Raw genomic sequence first — 25134 nt, 5'->3', positions numbered from 1 at the left:
GGGACAAAATTGCATCAATCAGTCAAAAATCAGATGATTATGTAAATCTGGATTTCGTTGCTCGTGGACATGATAATCAGTAAATTAATATCAGTATAATAATCAAGATTACATCATCTACAGAATTCTACTTCAAAATTATATTCCTATTGATTAAGGATCTGAGGGTTAGGAGAAAATTCAGTATTTTAATACCTCTAGTGTCTGGTTGCAGGTAAACAGAGACACATGAGACTCAGATGTTGTCTTTATGGATATATTCATCTTCCAGGATTAAGACTCATTTGGAGAACTAACTATCCTACATCCTCACTGGTGACTCAACAAGCTACAGTTACAGGATGGCCTCACAAAACTCTATTTCATACATTACAGCAAATGGGAAATTAGTGCATTCTGTAGGTTTTATTTTATTTGTTTTAATCTCCTAGATACTATGCAATGGCCAATCTTCAGAGACGTACTGGATTTTTTTTTTTAAAGATTTATTTATTTGTGTATACAGAACTGGGGTACAGGCCAGAGGCTCAGGGGCGGTGAGAGGCTTCACCAGAGACAGAGTGGGGAGCAGAACAGACAGATCTATGAAGTACACTGCTGAGGGGAGCAGTGGGCGGGTCAGGAGAGGTCTGCCGCGCCATGTGGTCACCTCCGGGGCAGGCGGGAATCGAACTCATGCAGAAGTGGCTTTAGCTTCTTAGTGCTGTGTTTTTAACCCGTTGCGCCACCAGGGAGGGCCCATACTGGATTTTTTAATAAAGAAAAGAAATGGTTTTCTCCAATAACATATTGTAAATCACACAAGTGGAAACATCCCAAAATAATATCATAGCATGTGTTGATTCAACTGTTAATTATTCCCCCAAGTGAGCTGTTTCTCTGTATTCTTATTGCAGGTGATACCACTACCTAAGGGGGGAGCTGGCATTTCTCCGAATATTCAACATGTAGTTATACCAGAAAACTTGAAGCCTGCAAAACTTATAAGCTTGATAAAATCACCTGATCATCTTCAACGCCGTCTCACTGGGAAGCTGCATTTCAGTATTGCTGAAGAGGATAGGGACGGTCACTTTGAAATTGACCACATGACGGGAGACTTGTTCCTTTTGAAGGAACTTGATTATGAAATAGCATCTCATTATCTGTTCAGGGTGGTGACCGAAGACAGTAACAGAAGCCCTGCCCTGAGCAGCACGGTCTTCCTTAGCATCGATGTGGAAGATCAGAATGACCATTCCCCATCCTTCCAAGATGAGTTCATTGCGATAGGCGTGGAAGAGAATGTTCCCGTAGGAACACAGGTTCATGTCTTCAATGCCCGTGACGGTGATGGCAGTTTTCTCAACAGCCGCATACAGTACTTCATTGAAGCCCACCGCCCCGGGCCGAACCCATTCCTCATCCACCCCTCCTCTGGCACTTTAGTCACAGCATCGCCCCTCGACAGAGAGCAAGTCTCCACGGTGTTCCTGATGGTAACAGCTTCCGATCAGGCTGTGAATGTGACAGACCGGGGGGTGAAATCGCTGATGGCAAAGGTAGTGATTTTGGATGTAAACGACCACAGCCCCACTTTCGTGTCTCTCCCCGTTGCCCACATCAACGAGGATGCCGCGGTGGGCTCCTTGGTACACCGCATAACTGCTGAAGATCCAGATGAAGGAAGAAATGGAAGAGTCACATTCAGCATCCTCTCGGGAAACGAAGACACGGCCTTTATGCTAGATGAGTCCTCAGGTACCTGATATGTCATTGACAGTGAAAGCTTCTGATCGTTGCTGACACGTAGAACTCTGTTGAAATGATAATGCTCAAGATGCACATGCTTTAATGATATTCATGTACAGTTCATTATGTTTATGTGCTAGGCTCAGAGGCTCTACTCAGAGAGCCCCCTGAAGTTGGCCTGTTGGTTAGTGTTGACTAGCTCACACGTCCTCAGATAAGCAGTCAGTAGCAAATGTCTTTGCCATCTCTCTTTGTCCCTCCATTGAGGAGACATTGCCAGGAGCGAAGCAAAGCAGAGCATGACTGATCAGCCGCTTTATTCAGAGACTTTAGTATGGAAACTTACCTTTAAGATGGTAGAAACATGTATCTGTAATCAATGGATTGATTGGGACGCCGACCTCACTGCAATTCTAATGTGGTATTTCTAGCAGAAGCATGTAGACAGTGTCAGGAATTCACTTCACTTATCTTGCTTTCACTTTCCAACCTTTACTAAAAGTTGTGATGTGATTTGATGGAAGATTTTATGTCGAGAGTATCATTCTTGTAAAATTGGAAAGGAACTTCCCTCATTATGATTTTCAAAAGATCTTGAAAAGATGAACTGCCTTACCATTCTTTTTAAAATATAAAGTTTCTGTATGAAGAGTTCAGATATATGTTGTTTGGCCCAGTTTTTACTAAGAGCATTACTTGGAATGGGTTCGAATGTGTAGGGTTTAGAAGTCATGGCATGGTTATAGTCTGGCTGTATACTCTTAGAAAATTTCATCAAAATATTTATTAAATCCTGGACATATGGTTCTATTCTGAGGCTTGTGTGTGCAACCCCTAAAAGCTCGACTGACACAGAGAGAGTCCAGACCCATTCACTGATTTCTGTTAGAGCTGAGGTCTCTAAGGACCCATTTCAACAATATTTAAATGTTTTCCAAGATGGCTAGGGAAGGTCTATTTCAGATTGTTAAAGAGGGTGGATAAAATTAGAATTGTGTCTCAGGAACACAGGTATCATGAATCTTAAACATTGTAGTGGCTGTTTCAGTTGAGATATTTTTCAGAGACATAAAATGGTAATTGCTGAATGCATTCCTACGAGACTGTTCCTTCACAAGGCTCTTATAAAAAAAGTGATAGTGAATCATTCAATGGCTTCAGAGGTGAAGTATAAAGTGATAAGCAATTATTGGGAAACTGTCTTATAAAGTCTGAATCAGTAAACCTTTTGAATTATTTGAAGGTAAGTTCTTGTAGGGTGAGCATGGGTTAGGGAAGCAAACAGCCATCCCTTAAAAAAAAAATGTGACTTTGTAACCATGGAACAGCCACATGTGTTCAAATCTTTGCAGCACTCTGCTGGTATGTATTCTATGCTTACATGGCTGCAGAATGGGGGTGCATTACATTCAGGAAGTTTATTGCTTGAGTTATCAAATCTTTGCTAAGTTCTATTGATAAAGTAAGGTAGCTTGCTGAGAGTAAGTATCCAGAGACCATTACTCTTTAAGAAAATTAAATATCTTAAATAATGTGCCAAAGTCATTTGTTTGGAACTGGATCAACTGTAACTTTTAAAAATGAAGTGTCATTTAACATGAAGATGGTCACTGTTAGAACTTAGCTTTTTTTCAAAAGAAGGGACATGTGGGTAGACAAATCACTTTGATGTAATTCTTTGATAATGATATATGAAAAATTGTTTCTGAACTCTCACTCATCCTTATAACTCAAATAGGAAGACTTTTTGACTAAACATACCCTTACTCTGGACATTATGCATATTTAAAGTTGGCTTAATTGGATGTACAATATAACGAAAGAGCGTCTGAATTGTTATCAAGTTAGATAATTTAGACATGTTAAGCATGACTTCTCAAAAGAGTATTTATTGCATGTTGTTTTCTTCTCTTTCCACACAGGTCTACTAACTACAGCTTTTCTTTTGGACTATGAAATCAAATCTCAGCACATTTTGACCCTTCTGGCGCTGGATGGCGGCACACCAGCACTTTCTTCAACCCAGACTTTGACCATTTCCGTTCTCGATGTAAATGATGAGGTGCCGGTGTTTAAGCAACAGCTGTATGAAGCTTCAGTGAAAGAAAACCAAAATCCTGGGGACTTTGTTGTAAGAGTTGAAGCTGTGGACAAAGATTCAGGTAATGTAAAAATACAGAAACTTGGTCATCAAAGCTCAATAAAAATTGACTTACTTTAAACTAGTAATGCTCTAGAAAATTTTAGAGCAGGTGCTTGTTTTTGCAAATGTCTATTTCTTTAACATTCAAGGGGAAACATACACATGTAAAGATGTGACTTTTTTTTAAAGATTTATTTCTGCATACAGAACTGGGGTACAAGCCAGAAGTGCAAGAGCAGTGAGAGGCTTCAGCAGAAACAGAGTAGGGAGTAGAATAGGCCGACTGCTGAGGGGAGCAGCGGGCGGGTCAGGAGAGGTCTGATGTGCCATGTGGTCACCTCCAGGCCAGGCGGGGATCAAATTCATGGGGAAATGGCTTTAGCTTCTTAGTGCTGTGCTTTAACCCGCTGCACCACCAGGGAGGGCCAGATGTGACTTTTTATATAGCACTTGCTTCTTTGATCCTTATCGGTTATACTAGAGTGATAGACCTCTAATTAATATACAAATTATTGGATTGGTGTTGGTAATAAACAGAAGAAGAGTCATGGTTTCACACGGTACTGGCTGTGTAGTAGGGCATTGAATACAAGAAGGGAAATGACTATTTCTCTCTATATCACATGATATAAGTTGCCTGGGTTTGACTCCTGGAACCACCACTTACTTAGGCTGTGTGACCTTGAACGAGTTATTAGTCCTCTCTGTTCCTACTTGCTTATCTGTACAATGAATATAGTGCTGACACCTAATTTGCATGTATGTTATGATTATGGATGAGCTGTTAGAGGAAAAGAGTTAAGGCCAATGTCTGACACAATAAATGGTCAATCAACTCCCATCATTGCTATTATTATTAATGTCAACCACTGTGTCCAGATAATTGATTTTAACGTAAAATGGTACTGTATCTAGGAATCCATATGTTTCTTGGAATTGCTTTTAAATGTCACTATGACTTTTTGGCATTTAAAAATCAGTAACTCTTGTAATATTCTTGTTTTATTTTAAGTAAAATAATTATAAAACTTGCAATGAAGTATTTGCCATTAATAACATAAGCCAGTTTTTCCCAGCTGAGTGAACACTAATAGTTTAATAAGCCAGTTTTTGAAAATTTTAAATTCATAATTAAGTAGCAAGTGGAATTGTATAATTAATATATTTGTCCCTTTCTTTCAAGTATATGAAAATAATGTGTATGAAAATAATGGCATCAACAATATAATTTTTCTCCTAAGTTGTTCATCAAAGACATAAAATGTAGATTTCCTCAAACTTTTAAACAACTATATACCATTAAGATGCTTTGTCCTTTTGAAAAGGACAAATGAATTGCATTTTGCGTGAATTGTTTGTCATGTGCGAACTACTTTCTTTTCGAGGGATCACCAAATTTTCTGTTTTGACCAGAGCGGGGCAGTGTGATCAAAGTTTTTCTTACTAAGCTCAAAGATGCAGGGCTGGACTGCTCGCAGCTGTTTGCCCGGCCCACGCTTAGCTGATTTAGTTAGCACGGTTCTGGCAGCAAAGTTTTAAGGGTGATGAGAATACTGGGCACTATGAGTAAGCTTTGAGTTTCACGATAACCCCAGTTGAGCAAGGCCCTAACAGGGTCTCCGTGTGACAGGAACAGCCCAGTGGGGCACCAGACGCCTCTCCGAAGTCCCCAGCCAGCTGAGCTGTCGCTGATGGCCTGAGATCATCAACGGCTACCCAGTGCGAAGTGTTCCGTCCCTTTGACCTGACTGTACTTTGTTAGATGTTTGTTTGTTTGGTAAAAGTCTACAGAAAGGGGATTTCTTTTGCTTCAGTGTTTGAAGCGAACAAAAATTCTCTCATTCTTCTCTGACATCAATTAACGATGATTAGCTTACATTTGCGCTCTGATTTTTACTGTCAAATTGCCTGGAGTTCATGTTATTTTCGTTTTGAACGATGAGTCTTCAATTTGTTACTTAAATTGAGTTACAAGAACTTTGTTCTCGAGATCTTGAGAATTTAGATGCAAAATGTCTGTTTTCTAACTTTGCATTTCTGAATGTTTGAAACACACATTAACAGATACCATCACCTGTTTTGGAGACAGTTTTAGTTTCCTGGAAATGGCTGTGCTTTTAATGAAGCCAAGAACTATTGTTCCTGTGGTTATGTAAATGCATGTGATTTTGTGTGTGTGCATGTGCTTTGGAACATACTTTCTCTCAATCCTGTTTTGTTTGTTTGTTTGACTTGTTGAGTTAAAACAATGAAAAAGAATTATGCATGAGCATTAAATGACGTAGCCAGGATTTTAACATAACTGGCATCATGTTGGAATTTATGAATGGTTTACTTTATAGTATGTATTTTTAAAAACACTATAGCATTACTTAATACTAGAAAGCTTAACATATGTTTTCTAGCATTCTACAATGCAGTTTTTCAAGATGTAAGCCTACAGTGTTTGGCATTCAAAACCCATGAGAATTAGAGCATTGAATGTTTATGATGTATGACTCACACTAGCTCTTACAGGAGTTTTTTCCCCTTGTATTAAAAGGGAAAAACAACTACCAGATTTTAACTAAGATATAAAAACTGCCACAGTGTTTGGTGTCACCAACAAGAGCCCCATTGTTACTGAGGAAAGACCCGCCTTCTGCGAGCTCCCTCCCACAGTACCTGGGGGATGGGGTCTCACCAGGGAGGGGACTTACTCCTGCTGGTAGATTTGCTCAAAAGTGGTGGGTCCAAAATAATTTAACAGATGACTGAGCAAAAGCATCTAATTATACAAGGAGGTCTTACTCTGCAGTAAACAAAAATATGTCTTCTCTGCCTAGATTTATCTTGCATAGACTCTGCATCTGACTTCCTAGAAAATGTCTTTCATGGGAGGTCAGCCTCACCCAACACGTGGAGTAGGAGGACACTGCCGGGAAGCATTTCACTGGCTCTAAGACATACCATTAATTGTAACATGCACTAACTTCAGAAATGTGAAATTAAATGTGTTTTAGTGTTAACAAAATAGAGTAAATACTTGCGTCTTCGCAATGCATAATCTTTGGCATTCCGTTTAGGAAGAGCGCTATCAACTTTATGTTCTTGGGCATTGAAGGACACCATTCTGTTCCTTTCAGAAGGGGATTTACTTGTGCATATGCCAAAGGAAAAAGGGTCAAGACACTTAAAATGTCTGAATGTATGACATTTTATAATAATAATTGCTCATCTGTTGTCTGCTACTTGTCAGCCACTTTTTAATGGAGAGGTGCTCCCCTCATAGCTACTCGGATAAAACACCCATTAACTCCTCTGCGTTGATGCACGTTACTAGCAGCTTCCCAGGGGCTGGCACTTCCAACCTTTCACCAACAGCATGTGCCTGCAGCTTCAGATTCAGTCCAGTCTCGGAGTAAAGAGAGCCATCGGGTTCATGCTCTAGACAATCTTGCTAACTGTAGGTCCCAATTACAGAAATTTTGCTGGCATCAGAATCTTAAAAGAGGAGTGTAGCGATGGTTCAGACCACTGGGCATTTCAAAAGGTGAAGTCCTCATTCCGGCCGGCGGACACTGCTAGAAAAGTCCCAGCGGCGCCTACTTGAAGCCCCCCACCCCCACCCCAGACTGCAGCGCTTCAGCTGTGTCTCGCCTGCCCTGCTGCCTCAGGCAGAGGTTGGCCCTCTCCAGGTAAATCCCCTGTGTACTTCTTACTATAACCACACCTACAACAAGGAAACAAAAAGAAGAGAATAAGGACCACTCATAATCTCACTTACCCAGAGAATGGCACCGTTAATATTTTGATTTATGGTGTTATTTAACACACAATGTTATACTTTTTTACCTGTCTACCTGCCATCAGGACTGTAGACTTCTGTGGGCTCAGGGTCTGTTTCATTCACATTCATCCCAGGGCCCTGGAATTTAGGAATACTTTTAACTCTGTAAACTAAGAAACTGCAATATCTGTGAAATAATCTGCTTTATGTTGCCTTCACTTTTCATAATTCATTATTCATTTACTTGGACAGGCATGATCCTGTTTTTGCTGTAGAAATGTGTGAACTCCACGGGCTTTGTGCAGTTAAGATAGTATACGAAAAGTAATCTTCCTTATACATTTAAAAAATAGCCCTCCCTAATGAGAATTCTTGGTGAAGTCCCTTTTGTTAAGCTTAGAAATCAGTCATTTTAGGAAGTGGCTCCAGTTTCCCCTCCATCCTCAGTTCCTGTCACACTCCATCCTCTACTCTGGTTCTCTATAAAGGGTGAGAGAGTCGATACTTTGGTTCTGTGGGCTATAGGGCTTTGCTACTCAATTCCGACATGGTCATGAGATCACAGCAATAGATAATAAAAGAATGAGAGTGAATATATCTCAATAAAACTTTATGAAAGCATGGCTAGATTAGGCTGGTGGGCTGCAGGCTGCTGACTTCTGATCTAAGACCGTCTAATTTAGACATCTAAGTTACTTGTTTTCCTGCTTCTCAGACATATTATAATGATGTCACCAAAGTGACATATCAAAGGGATGTTCTGTTGGATGCCGAGATGATCAGTATTTCTGTTGGGGAAGAGTTTATATGCATACGAATACGTTCTATTCCTGCTGGGTTGCAGGAGATCACTTCTGATAATCCTTACAAGTTGGTGTGGACTGTTGCTTAAAGGTGGTCCACAGGCTCGGTGGTACCATCATCCACAGCATCAGTCTATACAGATGATGACTGTACCTGTGGGCAGCTTATAAAGAATGTTGGTGAGCCCCTAGCTGGTGTCTTTTCCTGTGTCTATGAAAGTCCTCGAGCTCTTGAGGTCTGTGTGAATGTGTGTGTGTGTGTGTGTGTATGTGTGATGCTCTAGCTTAAGTTTTAGAGTTCTTTACAGCATGTTAGGGACAATTTTCAGGGATTGTCTTTGTTATAGAAAAGATCATATTACCATATGAGATCAAAATAATCATTATGACGACTAAATGAGCATTAATGTAATAAGATGCCTAAGACCTAATGAGAATGAAATATTTTAGTGACTTTTGACCTTTCCATCCCAAAGTCATTGATCTTATCTTATTAGACTTTTCTCAAGGTCACTAAAATGCCTGCCAAATATCCCAAATATCCTTCTTTTCCAGGTGATACATAAAGATTTATTCTTATATGAAACCAGTGTTCTATTCTATTCTTTCACCACCCATTCCTATATTATATCCCCCACAAAAGAATGAAAATTTATTTTTTAAGACTAGCAAGATAAAAATTTGTTGTTGAAGTTATTTTTTTGCTAAAACCAAAGAGCAGTATCTCACCTTTTATTGAAGAATAAAGTCATATATTCTACACTTACTAAAGTATATATATATGACATCATATATATCATGTAATGTATTACATACTAATTTCCTAGATATATAACTTATCTATTCTGTATACCTAGATTCTATGTCATATCATCTACGCCCACATATTATACCTAAATTCTTTTCAGTTAGGAAAACAACATGGGAGGATTGAAAGGAACTTGTGTAAAATGTAAATAACCTTTATTGGCTTGGGATAAACTGACGGAAACAATGTGATATTTTTCTCAGGGGAGAAATAAAACCATGAAAATATAGGAAGAATTATTTTCAAAATGTGTAAAAACATGGTACCACGTTTCTTAGTCTGGATAGGAGACTGAATACTAAGTAGTACATGCAGCGGAAGTCTACATGCAAGCTTCGCTCTGTGCTGGGCTCCTGCACTGGAGAACAGAGCACACAGCTGACCTAAGCCTTTAACTAGAGGTTCAGGCTACAGATATTGTCATGTGCCCTGCAAGCTTACAATTATCTCATTAAATCCCAATCGGGGGTGTTAGAAGGAATAATTAGGAATATGTTGAGGGTTGCACACTCATAAGAAATTTTTTATGGGAGGGAAAAAATCTTAAGCATTCACTGTGGGGAAGTCTCATAAGACTTTTGAAAATCAAGCATTTCAGCCATGAGGGTTTTATTTAGCAGGAACAGCCAAAGAGGTTTTTTTGTTACCTTAATTTGAAGGTTGTTTGAAGTGTCTCGCCTTTTTCTTCTATGGCCTCACATGTTGATCGGGAAAAGAATGGAAAAGGATCGCAGGTTCTGGAAGGGTATTTGCTAAGTTTTTCTTTGTACTTTCTTTAAGGAATCAATTCCAAGCTTCAGTTTGAAATCATGCCAGGTGCTTCATTTGGATTGTTCCAGATAAGTCCAGACACTGGAGAAGTAACAACTACCGCTAGACTTGACAGAGAAGTTCAGGAAGTCTTCACTCTTCTAGGTAAGGGATCCCTCGTCTCCATTTTAAAGAAAATCAAACATTGTACAAAAATGAACAATGATGTAAACACACACATGTATATGTATGTGTATGTGTATGAGTACATGTAAATGTATGTGTGTAAATATTAAAACATTTAAAATCACAGCAGGAGATTTGTGAAATTTTGTATTTCAGTAGTATGCTTTTAAAGCAAATAATCCTGCTCTCTGCTGCCAGGCCAGTTGGTCTGGTGCTGTCTAATGAAGGCAGCATTTTTAAAGTATGAATTAACAACAATAACCAGTCCCCTCTCCGACCTCTCGGCAGTGCTGGTACGAGATGGGGGCACCCCTTCGCTGTCCAGCACCACAACAGTTCTCTGTTCTGTGGAGGATGAAAATGACCACACGCCAGACATTGCTTTGCCCAGTCATGACATCGAGCTTCTGGAAAACCAAGAGCCGGGGGTTGTCTACACCATCTTGGCTTCTGATAGGGACGCTGGCAGCAATGGGGTCGTCAGGTGTCACATCACTGGTGAGTGTTCTCTTGATTGAAATCTCCCGGGTACCCTTGAATGTTCAACCACTGTGTGGTTATTTTGTACTGGGGGCCAACTGCAGTGTCTGCAAAACACATACCCAGCAAGAAGTGGTGCGTGGGGTCCTCTCTGCCTCCTTCCCAAAGCTCCCCGTGCTGTCTCTGTCTTCCACGCGGTTTAAAAGCGTGCCTGCGGTGACACTTGTGAATCTTTCTAGGCTGATACTATGGGATGGACAGATGGAGGAGGCAGTTTTGTTTTGTTTTTTCCTATTTGCGTTTCTCTCAAATGACCACCTATATTATTAATAATAACTACAGGCAGTTATTAATAATAAATACTGGCAGTTATTATTCAGGCCTTTCTAAAATAGAGCCATGACACATGAGGAGACAAATCTGCCCGGGCCTGAATACCCATGGACCCCTTCACCTTACGAACCTGCCTCTCAGGCCTGGATCTCTAGCGACTTCTGCTCCCGAAGATGACTGCGCTATGATACCCTGTGGATGGGAGGCAGGAGGTTAGCCTTGGCCAGGTCAGCCTGAGAGCCACAGCTCATTTCAAAAAGCCAGAAAGTGAAAGACAGTGTCTGAGGGCTTCACTTATCTGTGGGACATAAACGACCAAGAAACACATAATGGCAAAGCACAGCAAAAATAAATCCAAGGCTTAGTAGAAACATGCTGGTTAGCAGAGGGGCTGGGAAAAAGGAAGAGAAGGCAAAAGGGGCTGGCAGGGGAGGGGTGGTGGAGGGTGAGTGAGGCCTGTGAGGCATGGAGGAGCAAAACAGAACCCTAAAACTCTACAGACATGCAAATGGCTGCTTCCACCCTGACTTCAGAGAACCACTGTCTCCAGAGGCCTCGCTTGCCTCCTGGCCAAACCCTCCGCACCCCCTGCCGCTGGTCTCCTGGCTCAGAGTTCCCTGGTCTTCTGTGCTTCTCTCTTGCCTGTGCTCACAGACACACCCTTACTCCGCCATTTCTTGCTGTCCTTATCCTCGCTGCCAGTGCGATCCCGGTATTTCCCATTCTTATTCACCTTGTAGTTCTAAGTTCCATTAAAAGACTTTTGTTAAAAGTAAAATAATGGCATACAAATACAACTGTAACATGAGTCACTGAAAAGATTTTTACTTAACTCATTAACTAATAAGCAAACCAAAAAGATGTTAAAATGGGCATCGGCAGATCTCCTAGAACCACAGGCACAAGCCTGGAGGAACCATGGAATTATGAAATGCAGATGACGTCTGTCTGCAGAACTGCAGCCAGCCCAGCAGGCACGACGCATTCGCCTTGCTGTGCATGAGAATCGTTGCAGTATTATCAGTTTTCATCGCTTTACAGCGTGGGAAAGCAGAGGAAGGCACTCTAGGGCAAAGCCAGACCGGACGTTTGCTAGTTGTTACTTTTTCTCTCCCATTTCAAATTGCTCTATAATTTTTCCGACAGCCTCGGTGACCGGTCGTGATCCCCAACAGCACCTCATCATCAGCAGGTCCCAAGTGCCCCCTCCCCCCACCCCCACACAAGTCACCATCTGGGTTCTCCTCCAGCCACTCCTGGTGATCCTCCTTAGTAGGTCATTTAACAGAGTCTTGGAAAACCATGCACCCCCAACACATACTTTTTTTTTATGGACCAAGGAACCCCAGGTTATAAATGCATAGTGATGCTTATAGGGGGCTTAAAATTCGAGGGAAAACAGTGATATTTGACATCTATGAGATACTAACCTGAGAGAATTAACAGGAAGAAACTCACAGCTTCAACATTAGTGTGTGGTTTATTACCTTTGTCTCTTTGCAAAGCTGGGTTTTGTAGTTTATGTGATTAAAAACAAATATTGCATCAAAATCAATGGAGCAGATGATGGGGGTTCCAAGGTTTAGGAATCTGAGTCTACGCCAACATGTACTTTTTTAAGTTAGAAATTCCAAATTTTTGCTCTAAAGGTAATGTTCTACCATATCACAACTATTGATATCACAAGCTAGTACTCACTTTTTAAAAGTGTCAAATAGAACAAAAAAATATCTTTTCAAAAAGTAGCCTCGCCAGCCCCTGTCTTCTTGCTGGTGACAAGCCAGGCCCTGTGTCTCTTCGCCTTCCCTCAGCACCTCTGCCCATTCTGAGCCTCAAGCACCTGTGGGCCCAGTGCCAGAATCTTCTAGCTGCGGCAAGACCCACATGGCTTTCCAGGGCTGTGTGACTGTCCATCTCTGATGAGTATATAAAAATGGACATTATAGCCTGTTTCTTATCCCTGTCTCCTGTTGGTTTATTTCAAATAGCATACACAATTTAATCTCCTTAAAGTAATAGTGTGTGATTATAATAGTGTGTGATTATTGTGTCGATGCACACAGCCTCTGGCCGAGGCTCTCATTATTGATGGAACTGAGATATATATTGAATTGTGTGATTTTTGTTGCCTCACAATGATAGACATTTCACCGGAGCACGGATTTTATCCTGTTCATGGTTATGTCCCTAGTACTTAACAAAAATGCTAGATGATCTAACCAGGAAGTAAAGATTTGTTGCTGAATGAAGCGCTGGACAGATATAATGCAAACATGGGACATGTATGTGTCCTTTTTTTGTTTGCTTAAGATTTACTTATTTATGCATATAAGAATTGGGGTACAGGCCAGAGGTGGGAGGGGTGAGTGGATTCACCAGAGACAGAGTGGGGAGCAGAACAGGCAGATCCATGAAATACGCTGCCAGGAGACAGGAGAGTTTGGCTGGCCATGTGGGTCAGCTCCCTGGTCGGGGATTGAACCCATGCTGCAGTGACTGCTGATAGCTTCATAGTGCTAAAACTTAACCTCTGCGCCACCAGGGAGGCCTCAAGGACGTGTATGTTTTCAATTCACATGAATGTTAAAGTTGCCTTTTTCCTTAGGGGGCAACACAGCGGAATTCTTTGCTATCAACGAAACATCAGGAGAGCTCTCGACCACTCGGGCTCTGGACCGGGAGCAGGTCAGCACTTTCACCCTTGCTGTGCTGTGTCAAGACCTGGGGACCCCAGCTCGGAGCTCCATGGTGCAGCTGAACATCCGAGTTGTCGACGACAACGACCATAGCCCGGCTTTCCCCACGCTTCGTTACCAGTCCCGGGTGCGGGAAGATGCTCACGTGGGCACCATGGTCCTGGTGCTCACTGCTGTGGACAAGGACGAGGGCCTGAATGGGCAGACCGAGTATTTTCTGATGGACGAGGCTTCTGGTGCGTTCACACTCCACCCCGTGACGGGCACCCTGAGAACTGCCCGCACCCTGGACCGAGAAGCCCACTCCCAGTACACCTTCCGGGCGGGGGCCAGAGACCACAGTGCCCAGGGCTCCAGAAGCACCACGCTCCTTGTAGATGTCCACATCACCGATGTCAATGACAATGACCCAGTTTGGGAACAGAACCCCTTTGAGATTTTCCTGTCTCCCCAGTCACCTACCAACCAGACCATGGCGGTTCTGAGAGCCAGTGACCCGGACCTGGGGCCCAATGGAACTGTTGTGTTCTGTTTTGCTGGGCCCCAGTCGATGTTTTCTCTGGATAAATACACAGGAGAAATTCAACTGTGGCAAAACCCATCTTCAGAATATTTTCCCATCTGGCTGCCTTTGGAAGTTATGGACCGAGGGGACCCAGCTAGGACCACCTCCGGCCTCCTGGTCGTTCATGGGGAAGGAGAAGGTGTCCAGATTTCCTTCAGCCACCCTTTGTATAGAGGCATCGTGACTGAAAATTGCGAGGCAGGTGAGTATTTGGTAGAGTGGACCTCTTTGGAAAAATGCTTAAAAATAAGCATTTTTAATAAGCTGGGCAAGCGTGCTCTTGTAGATTCAACTAGAACATTTCAAGACCAGTCAATCCTTGTGTTAAATTTCCTTCAAAGTACATTATTCGAGAATATACACTATTAAATACACAAAAAGTAATAATAAAACACTGGAAGATCCGTTCTTAGAGCCTTTGGAGTTTTAGTTCTTTCATGTTTACAAACTCAAAATAAGCCTTTTCGTCTAGATGTAGGTGGGTCGTCACTGACTGTGCACTTTCTAGGAAGTGTAATGGAAGATGCAGCTTCTTGTGTTTTCGAGCTTGGGCTCTCCTGGGTTCACATCCCAACTGCCGCTGTTTCCTTGGTTTCTCCTCTGCAAATTAAGAATGTGCCTCATTATTCTGAGGGCTGAGTGAGTTAGTCCCTTGGAGGCATGGTAGCATGAAGCGAGCATATGGCAATAGGAACTGCGATAACACTAGTAGTAATTACTATTGTCATTGCTGTTTCTTCACAGTGCTGAATTTTTCAGCTCTTTCCCTACCCAAATTTATGTCATAATGGTATCTTTTTACCCAGAAGCAAACATATGTATATATATTTATATATAACTATATAAGTACACACACACACAATGTGTACACACACACACACACACACACACACACACACAAAGATTTCTTTGTAGTTAGTTGTGAATTGAAAGAAATTTAAGCCAGGTAATTATATCTAAATAGAGAGTAGAGAAATGAAATGAACTTTCAGGTTCTTTCAACCAGCCCAAGGGCAAAGCAAATGGGCTCGAGGGTGAGGGAGAGGAGCCGCTGGCTGTCCACGGTCCTGTGTGTGCTGTGTCCTTTGTGCTTGTGTTTTTGTTTGGTTTTGATTTGTCCTTTTATCATGATTTGGCTTCGATACTTAAAAAGCAACTTGCATTTTTATGAAAGCGATGTCTTCATTGCGTGGTGAAATTATTTTTGTTATCCATTTTATACTGCCTGCTCTATAAAAAAAATTCAATTTAATACTGAATATTAAATTAGGCTTTTTCTCAGTTGCAGATTATTAACCTGACCTTGACCCTCTTTTGAATCATAGCTTACTTTGAATTATGATTATGCCATAGGTTACTTTCTTGATTCTAAACATTGAGAGTAAATTGCAGTTCTCTTTATTAAATTAAATGATGATGACTCCAAAAATGCCAGAAATGTCTAACCTCTGTTTTTATGTGTAATGAGACTTCCACATAAGCATTAGATGTTAAAACTACAAGCTACTCTTTACAGCTATTTTGCTTCTCCTCTGAAGAATATGTATCTAACTCCAGAGCAAAGCCAGATGGAAAGTGCCCATGCTCTCTGAATAACATAGCACAAAATGCAATATGTTAATTAATTTTGAAATCAATCTGATGAAATCATAGAATCATGAACCAGCCTTATCTCTAGTTGCAAATCTACACATTGCTCCCTAAACACCCCTAGCACCTGGTGATCTGAATATTTTGGCCTGGGTGTGTAGTGACCTAGGACTTTGTTCGGTGTTAGGCCTGAGGCCTGGGGGCTGTTGTTTTTACAAGCAGCGTAACAAGTAAACGTGTTGTTTAACAAGCTCTGCACGTGATTCTTTTAGCAATCACCAAGCAACCACCAGGTGATTTGTATGTTGAACCCAGATCTGCCTCCTTTAGGTCTGTCGGTAAATTCAATCTGCCCTCCAGGACTCTTCACCGCCCTAATCTGTTAATCTGCAGATCTTTTATTCACTCTTTTTATTAAGTATTTTGTGCCAGGTACCTTTCAGATGGGATACATATTCGTGACCTAAAAACAAGATACTAAGATACTTGTCCCTTGAAGGTTTCATTCACTTGGGGAAGAGACAACTCAAATGAACAGAATAACTGGAAAGTGGTGGTATAAACTGTTGAATAAAGAAAAAGCAGAGCAGTATAAAGGAGTTGGAGGAGGGGCACATTGCAATTTCATTTATTTTTTATAGTATTGGTTTACAACACTATATATGATTTAGAGCCTCAGGACCACAGCCTGAGTTACCAGAAAAAGGCAGGAATTGTTGAGCAAATGATTCAAAGGCTTAAAAAGAAGGGGTCGCCCTGGGTGTAGGAGCAGCGTTTTCAAAAAGAAGAAAACTGGAAGAGCAAGTGGGAAATAACTTGTTTGCTCAGAGAACCACAAAGAGCTGTGTGAGGCAGCGTGGGCAAGAGAGAGTCACTGGAAACGAGGTCCGAGGGTTAACACCAGATCCTGGGCATTGGACACCGTCGGGAGAACGCAAGCTTTTATTCAAATCCCTTCCCATCTCCACTTCACTCTTTCACCCTTCACAGAATAGGGGTTGCAACCACTGCTGATGAACATTCACTTCCAATATCAGCTCTCCAGAGGCACAGATAGTAAGTGTGAAAGTCAACAGTGTCATCGCAATTTTCCACATAAGTAAGTGAAATTTTTAAAGATTAAGTGACTGAGGCATTTCCTAGTTGGTAGGATATCCTTCCTCACTGGATCCAAGATCAATCTGTTGGCAGAAATAAACCTCAGTAAAGTGACTACTGAGGCACCCAATGATCTGAAATCATTGTGGATGAGTCGGTGTAGTCACATTTGAGGTTAAATTAAGAAATGAGGTAGTCTTAACACTAACACAGCTGCCACGGGAAGGAAGTCAGCGCCTGCTTCATTGTGCTCTGCCTCCGGTTTGCCCCCCACCGGCTCACTGTTAATAAGGTGCAGCCATCGTTGGGGGGCGGGGTGACTAGATTCAGCCCGTCCTGAACCCTCATGCAGTGTTTCCTCATGTCTGTCCACCTCCCACCCACTTCCAGCCATCGTAGCTGGGGTGAATCAATATCATTGCGAATAACCTGGTCTGAGGGAAAGGTGGAGCAGGTGACAGTGAAGACCGAGTCGCTCCCTTGTCTCTGACGGGTTCCCCTATGTAAGATCCTGATAGAAAAGCAAAGGGATGAATGGAGGGGACACCTTAGTCCCGCTTTCGTGTTTCTTCATGTTTTCTTTGCAGGACCATCAGGGTTGTCCTTCTTAGACTTCATTAAGTTTGACTGTTACTTTTTTAAGGCTTTATTTATGTATGCATCCAGAACTGGGTATAGGCCAGAGGTGCAGGGTGGGGTGGGGGGAGGAATCACCAGAGACAGAGTGGGGAGCAGAGCAGGCAGATGTACTGAAATACACTGCTGAGGGGAGCAGCAGATGGGTCAGGAGAGGTCTGCCACAATCTGTGGGTCACATCCCTGGCCAGGGATTGAACTTGTACTGCAGCAGCTGCAGTAGTTCCATAGTGCTGCGCATTAAGCCTTTGGGCCACCAGGGAGGGCCCTGTTTGTTATCTTTTCAATAGAACTTAATATCCCTAAATCATTTTGTTAAATCTTGCACATATGGAAGGCTGGCAGTACTTCTGGCAGTCACAAAGCATATGGTGTCCAGAAGTGTCTAGGTAAGTGCATTTCAAGAGACCTGAAGCAACTGGGCCTTATCTTGGAGAGTCACTCTGGCATATGTGAAGGGCATCAAGTCCAAGCTAAGAGTAAAGAAGTAGCTGCAGTGTATAATGGGAAGAGAAAGAGAGACAAAAAGATAGCAGCTAAGGAGACAATTGAATTTGATGAGCTGACACCTAGGTCAGCAGCATCTCCAAAGCCCTTGTGAACGTGGTGAGGAGATGTGTAAAATATTGGCTGACATTTCAAGTTGGCCAAAGCTTTGCCTGGAGCATAAACTCAACAGAGACTTAAAGGTCATATCATAGTCTCCAAAAGGCAAATTAATTTTAGATTTTATTTTTAATGAAATGCCAGTGTTTTATACTCGTGCTAGTATTTTGACAGTATAATATTACCCCCCTCAGGTGGGAGGAAGTTGGTAGCTCTTTGACCACCCAAACACCCATAGTGCTCCACCACAGACCCTTGTGCTCTCCCCTCATCCCTGGGCACCCTGAGAGGATGGTACTGGATGCATAGCACAGCCAAGAAAGCAAGGTGTGGTCAGCCATGTCTAATTCCCAGCAGAGGTTAGCTCAGAAACACACTGAAAGGTGACTGACAGCTTTGTCAGGAGTCTGTCCACAGGGGAGAATTGAGGGCTGCAAGCTACTCAGAGTAGGGTGAGAGCCTTCAGCACTCCTCAGTGGAAAGGGAAGCGTCACCTCACATGGCCCCAGGCAGCCATGTTGGTATCAGGAGATAATAACATGACAGAGAGGAAGGCGTGTCAGAAAATCAACCTCACACTTCAAAAATAAAGGATCAATCAGAACATGACATGATCAGCATACGGGGCTGGGAGAGGGTGGAGAGAAAGTTCTGTGGCATGTAAGTTTCCTCTATTGAGAGTGGTCAGGATTTGGAGAGACCAAGAGCCCAGATCTAACACAAACTCTGAAGTCAGTGACAGGACTTGTATGTAGCCTCACGGAATTCAGCAACCTGAGGGAGGGATGGGGACTGTGGAGAGAATTCATTCACAACAATTTTACTTCACAAACTGATGTTTAATGAGATGCAGAGTGAATAATGAGACTAAAATTCAGCCCAATATTCATGAAGCTTCCGTGAAGGGAGAGAAAGGAATGTGAAAACAACCTGAAGAACCTTGGTATTCAGAGCATATTTTGTTTTGTTTTTAGATACTGGAATAGGTTTAGACATTGTGATTTATATAGCTTAAAGTTTACAGAGAATTTTCTTTTGTATTTAATGACAGGGAGTGAATTCCCTTTCTTCAGTTTGTGCTTTTAATGTCTTTTGTGGACATTGATCCCGAGTTTGATTATTTTCAGTCTCCTCAGAAAGCCTCTCAGACACCGATGTGGAATTCCTGGGGTGGTAGATTATGGTACTCAATATGTGGCAACTAAAAACAAAAGCCATTTCTTTTAACCTAAGTGAAATATTTGTGTTAAGATGGCTTTTAGAAATTTGTTTATTGAAATAATGTGCCTCTCATAATGAAAACTGAGATCACTCACTTAGAAAAATTGGGGCAGCCTTCCTTTCAGGACACACACAGGTGCTGGATTCTGGCTGCCTCGGGGTTCCAGAAAGGAAAGTAAGAGCAGGACCAGGAGATGCAGGGGATCTGAAGTCTGATATCAGCCTGGGGATGGGCAGGGAGGGGGGATGGGCAGCCTCAGGCCCCCCAGGCAAGCTCCGTAATGCGATTCAGCACTGAGGCAACCCTGGACACTCAGGTCTGTTTTCAATGTGGTCCTCTATAAATCGCAAAATTACAGAAGCAGTAGGATTTGGGCATACAGAACTGGGGTACAGGCCAGAGGTGCAGGGGCGGTGAGAGGCTTCACCAGAGACAGAGTGGGGAGCAGAACAGGCCGACTGATGAAATACACTGCTGAGGGGAGCAGCAGGCGAGACAGGAGAGGTCTGCTGGGCCATGTGGGTCACCTCTGGGGTGGGGACCAAGCTCGCACTGAAGGAGCTGGAGCTAGCTTGCAGTGCTGTGTCCTAACCTGTTGCGCCACCAGGGAGGGCCCATCCAGGAAGTTTTGAGCACCTGCCTTTCCTCTGAGTTGTCATGAATATATTTTTTAAATGACTAAGTGCAGCTATTTATATATAATCATTCCTTTTTAAGAAAAATTGCCCTCTAAAGTCTGTAATCCCATTAAAAACAGAGTTCATTTTGTTTGCTTCTCATTGTATGTACTAATTCTATATTAGTTTTCTTCCCTCTTACTAAAACTCATAAAAAGTCAGTAAGCCCTTTTTATGGTTTCCTCTATTATTTCCTTAGGTGTTTTCAAAAGTAAACGTGTTTAAGATTGCACACCATTTACATTTGAAAGCGTGTTTCATCTGTTCAAACATTTTGGAACTTTATTCATTTCGCATACATTTTCCAGCTTTATCTCATCCCAGTGGTGAACTTTTGAAATGCTCTAGTAACATGTATTCAGTCATTTCTGATGATGGGAAGTGGAAGAGAAAATTTATACTTCTCTTTTATATTGTTGCAAAAAAATCGTAAAATGTACCGTCTTAACCATTTTTCAGGACTCAATGTCTTTATGCAGTGAATTTTAAGAACTTTTTCATCTTACAAAACCAAAACTCTAGACTCCTTGAACAAGACTTCCTCCTCTGCCCCCCCCGACCCTGAGTTCCTCGCAACCACCATTTTACTTCCTACTTCTAAAGGTTTGACTAATTTCGATAACTTCTAGAATTGGAGTCATGTACAATCTGATGACTGGCGTGTTCACAGTGTCCTCAAGGTTAATTCATGTTGTTTCATCACAGTGCAGTCTTCAATTTTAAGGCTGAATAATACTCCATTTTGAGTGTGTCTGTGTGATAGGTGTTTTACATGTAGATGGGTATAAATAGATGAAGACATAATGAAATATCTATTTGAGATCCTCTTTTCACTTTTTTGAATATATACCTAGAATGAAATTACCAGGTCCCATAGTCATTCTAATTTTAAATTTTAGAGGAATTTCCATACTGTGTTCCATAGTGGCTACATCAATTAATATTTCCATCAACAGGTGCCGATGTTGATTCAAATTTCTCCATGTCCTCACCAACACTTGTTCTTTTCTGTTACTTGGATAGCGGCCATTCTTACTAGCATAAGGTTGTATCTTTTTGTGTTTTTATGGTATTTCCCTGATGATTAGTGATTCTGGGCATAGTTTTGCTTCCTGTTGGCCATTTGTATATCCTCTTTGGGGAAACTCCTATTCAAGTTCTTTGTTCATGTTTTAATTGTTGGATTTTTTGGTTTGTTTTTTCTTATCAAATTGTAGAAGCACCTTCTATACTTTGAAGATTAATCCCTTACCAGATATATGGTTTGCAAATATCTCTTCTCATTTTATTGGTTACCTTTTTACTGTGTTGATTTTTTTCCTTGCATAGTAAATCACAAGCTAGAAGAATTCAAGTCCCCTTCATTATTTTCTCTTCTTTTCAAGCAGCCTCAGCCTTTACATTTCATAAGAGGAAGAACAATATCAGTATAAGCAACTCCTTACTGACTTTCGCATCTAGTAAAATACAGAAGCATTTTCATTGTATGAAATTCTTTATGCACTACAATTTCATTTGATAGGAGCATTTTATTTGTAATAAAACTAGGATTGTCCATTTACGAGAAAGACCATATGTGTTTCTTATATGCAGTTCTGTATTCATTTTTGTTCTTTTATGTGCAAGCCGTCTCCATGTTTTCTTTTGTAATTGGGCATTTAATAAGCCTTCTAACCCATGAAGAAAAGGCTGTGAGCGTGACTGGTGCCTCGCCCATAGAAGTGTTTCTCTTCTTACTGCCCTTCTTAAGAATATAGGACAAGCCAGATGAAATAGAACTTCCCATGTTTAAAATATAAAGTGTTATCAAGAAGCACAGGACTGTGATTGAGACTGGAGATAACACAGATTATCCTACATTATCATATTCTTACTGAAAATGTTAGACATTTTTATACTAATGTGTCTCCTGTGATGCAGTAAAATAAGCATCAGATAACGCAATAGGAAAGCATTTGAGACATGTGTAGTAAGTTGATGCCACTGTGATGATTTAGAATCCTCTCCTCCAACATTAAATGACTTCATAACTGACTTGAAAGGAGAAACTATTTAGAAATCCCAATAAATGATTTCTCTCAAACCATAGTTTGTCATAGTTTATATTAAGCATAATGTTTCTTTCACCTCTTGACTTGGCTTAGGGATTATTTTCTTCATAACCTCTACAGGGGTCTTAAGCTGGTCCTCTGTAGAGCAGACCCCACAGACATCTTGGGTGGGTGCTGTTTATTTTTAATTACTGCACCTCCTATATCAGATGTAGTCCTATTGCATGAAGTGATTTTTTTAAAAAAGTCACTGTTGGTGTAGAAGGTCCTGTAGGCAGAGAAATAGTTTTGTAGTCTCAGGCTAAAATGCTTCCATGACCCTCCCTGGCTTTGCTCTGTCCCTTCCTTAAAGACACAAACTATTAATACCAGCTTGATTTAAAAAAAAAAAAATCAGATAAAAGGAGACAGCTGCAAGGTGGTTTGTATGTGTATGAAATTTGAAAGGCAGATTCGAAGTCAAGTATAGAAACAGACTGATTCCAAACACAGGTGCCCCTCAGAGGTGTGGCATTGGTCCCAGACCTTGAAATCAAGTGAACACCACAGCAAAGCAAGCCACATGAAGGTGTGCATTCCCAGTGCATATAAAAGCAGAGAATAAAGACAAGAGACACGAGCCATTACAAACAACGGCAACAGAATGCTCTCCAGAGACCCAAACAGATCCTGGAAACCCTTCCAGTGGAACCCTAGTTCTAATTCCGCCAGGCTGTGCTGCACTCACCAGTCATTGCGAACCTTTTTCATGCTGGAAATCAGTCTTTCCCTGTAACCTAATGTATTTCCCGTCTTCCTCTCTAATTCCTGTGCCTATCACAGTCACTGTGCCTTTCTTCAAGGTATACTTTAACTACTCTTGCCCTATCTTAACAGTTTTTAAATGAATCATTATGATATAGTTAAAACATCAGTTAATTTCTACTTGGGTGCTTTCAGCTATACTGGTAACTGGTTGAGGGAAGATTTATGTTTATATTCCTGCCCCCTCATGTTAGACCCCCATTTTAGATTATTTTCTGGCTTGACTGATGGCAATTTTAAAAAAAGATTTATTTATTTGTGCTTCCAGAACTGGGGTACAGGCCAGAGGTGCAGGGGCGGTCAGAGGATTCACCAGAGACAGAGTGGGGAGCAGAACAGGCAGACCGATGATGTACACTGCTGAGGGGAGCAGCGGGTGGGTCAGGAGAGGTCTGCTGCACCACGTGGGTCACCTCCCTGGCCGGGGATCGAACTCATACTGCTGTGGCTTCTGAGAGCTTCATACTGTGGTGCTTTAACCGGTTGCGCCACCAGGGAGAGCCTAAGAAGTGTTTTTCATCATATAATCTTGTTTCATCCTTCCCAGGGAACTTAGCACATCTAAAATCTATCATAATTACGTGTTTGTTAATGTTGTATTGTCCATTTCCTCCAATCAGCTAATAACCAGCATGAGACCAGAGATCTCCCCTATGTCGTTGGTCACTAAATCCCGAGTGCCTACCGTAGACTCTGGCTTCTTGAAGACAGTGGGAGACATGTAGTACTAAGAAATCATTGAATGAATGACTAAGCCAGGGTATAATAGGAAGATAATAAATTACTAGTGTTTGCACTTGTTCTTCCCTGGTTTTTATTTTCCTAACTTTTTTTAACCTAATTTTTACAGGTACTTCTATTGTGACTGTAAGTGCTATTGTTCCTGACTCAAGCAAAGACAGCATTACCTACTCCATTTTGAGTGGAAATGAAGATGGAGTTTTTTCTCTGTGCTCCAAATCAGGTAACCCTTCTCTAGCATAGAACAGCGTCATTCCTTTTTTCCGTTCAATGTAAGAAATATTTCTGAAAAGGAAACTCAAAATTTGAAAGATATAAATTGTTAGTGGTAAATAATTTAAAAGGTAGATAAGAAAGATTTTTTTTTTATGGTAGCCAATGAGAAATGGTAGGAAATCAAGAACCGTTTGCTCAAATGCGCTTGCTGAGAAAGATGTCTGCCCTCCACATTTCCAGATTAGACAGTACTCACCTGCCTCTTAATGCTTTTGAAGATAAATAGATTCTTACTTATAACTTATCCAACTATTTCAGAGAACTGGAGATAGAGGAGGGAGATCACAGATCACTGATACTGAATTTGAATTATAAATAAGCACACATGTCTAGCCTTAGGAAATTTTCATCAGAGATTCCCCTAATTCGCCACTGAATGTCAACAATGCAACAAAAAAGGACAGCTGGAAAGGTTTCTGTGTGGTGGTAAAGAAATTAGTTCCAAATACAGCATGTATTAAATTTAGCTTTAATAAGACCATGATTGTGTTTTAAATGAATACCAATTGATTATTTAAAACATACTTTTTTGACTAACAACTATGTAGTAGATACATATCTACTGCCTCGTTGTCAAACCTCAAGAAGAATGTTTTTAATAATTTCTGTATTACCATAAAACTGCCTTATTTAATCTGTATACGGGCTCATGGGGAGAATTATGAGGGGCAATTTCTTAAGCAAATATCTTTTCATCTAGAGTAGTGTTAGGACATTTTGGGCCATACAACCTGGGGTCAGCAGCCTCTCTGAGGCCGGCTGCTGGCTGTCTCTGTGTCTCTCCGCACTGTGTGGACAAGGGGGTGGTATAGGAAGCAGGTAACCGGCAAGAGGGCCATTGCTGAGTGTCGTCAAGCCTTAATTTCTAGCGGTCAAGGTGTCTGAGGAAGAGGGTTTGGGGAAAGAAGCAGGGTATTGATTAATATTAGACTTTAATTATATGTGTCAGAAGCTATACCTAAAGTCTAATATTAATCAATACCCTGCTTCTGAATACTATATGAGGCATAGAATTCCTTATCTCCAAACAACTTTTTTCAATCCAACAAGAACAGTTTTAGTTTTTATTGAGCACAATTTATTTCCTTCAAATTATGCGTTATTAGTATTTTAAAATGTATTTATCTGCTTCTTTGCTGCTGTTTTTGATAACCATTCTTTTTTTTTTT

At 41.3% G+C, this 25134-nt stretch overlaps 1 protein-coding gene across 1 annotated transcript in view; it reads left to right on the top strand.

Moving 5' to 3' along the window:
• Positions 1-25134, top strand: part of DCHS2 (dachsous cadherin-related 2) — a 167105-nt gene that overhangs the window by 114676 nt on the left and 27295 nt on the right. The window contains exons 9-14 of the mRNA XM_004685207.2: positions 897-1740; positions 3654-3893; positions 10035-10169; positions 10479-10688; positions 13609-14466; positions 23799-23912. Coding sequence (XP_004685264.1) covers positions 897-1740; positions 3654-3893; positions 10035-10169; positions 10479-10688; positions 13609-14466; positions 23799-23912 — 2401 coding nt within the window. The remainder of the gene's footprint in view (positions 1-896; positions 1741-3653; positions 3894-10034; positions 10170-10478; positions 10689-13608; positions 14467-23798; positions 23913-25134) is intronic.

This window comes from Condylura cristata, unplaced genomic scaffold (assembly GCF_000260355.1).
Source record: "Condylura cristata isolate star-nosed mole 26May11 unplaced genomic scaffold, ConCri1.0 scaffold00018, whole genome shotgun sequence".
Taxonomy (NCBI): Eukaryota; Metazoa; Chordata; class Mammalia; order Eulipotyphla; family Talpidae; genus Condylura; species Condylura cristata.
The sequence above is the reverse complement of the archived record's forward strand: the minus strand, read 5'-3'. Positions and strand labels throughout refer to the sequence as shown.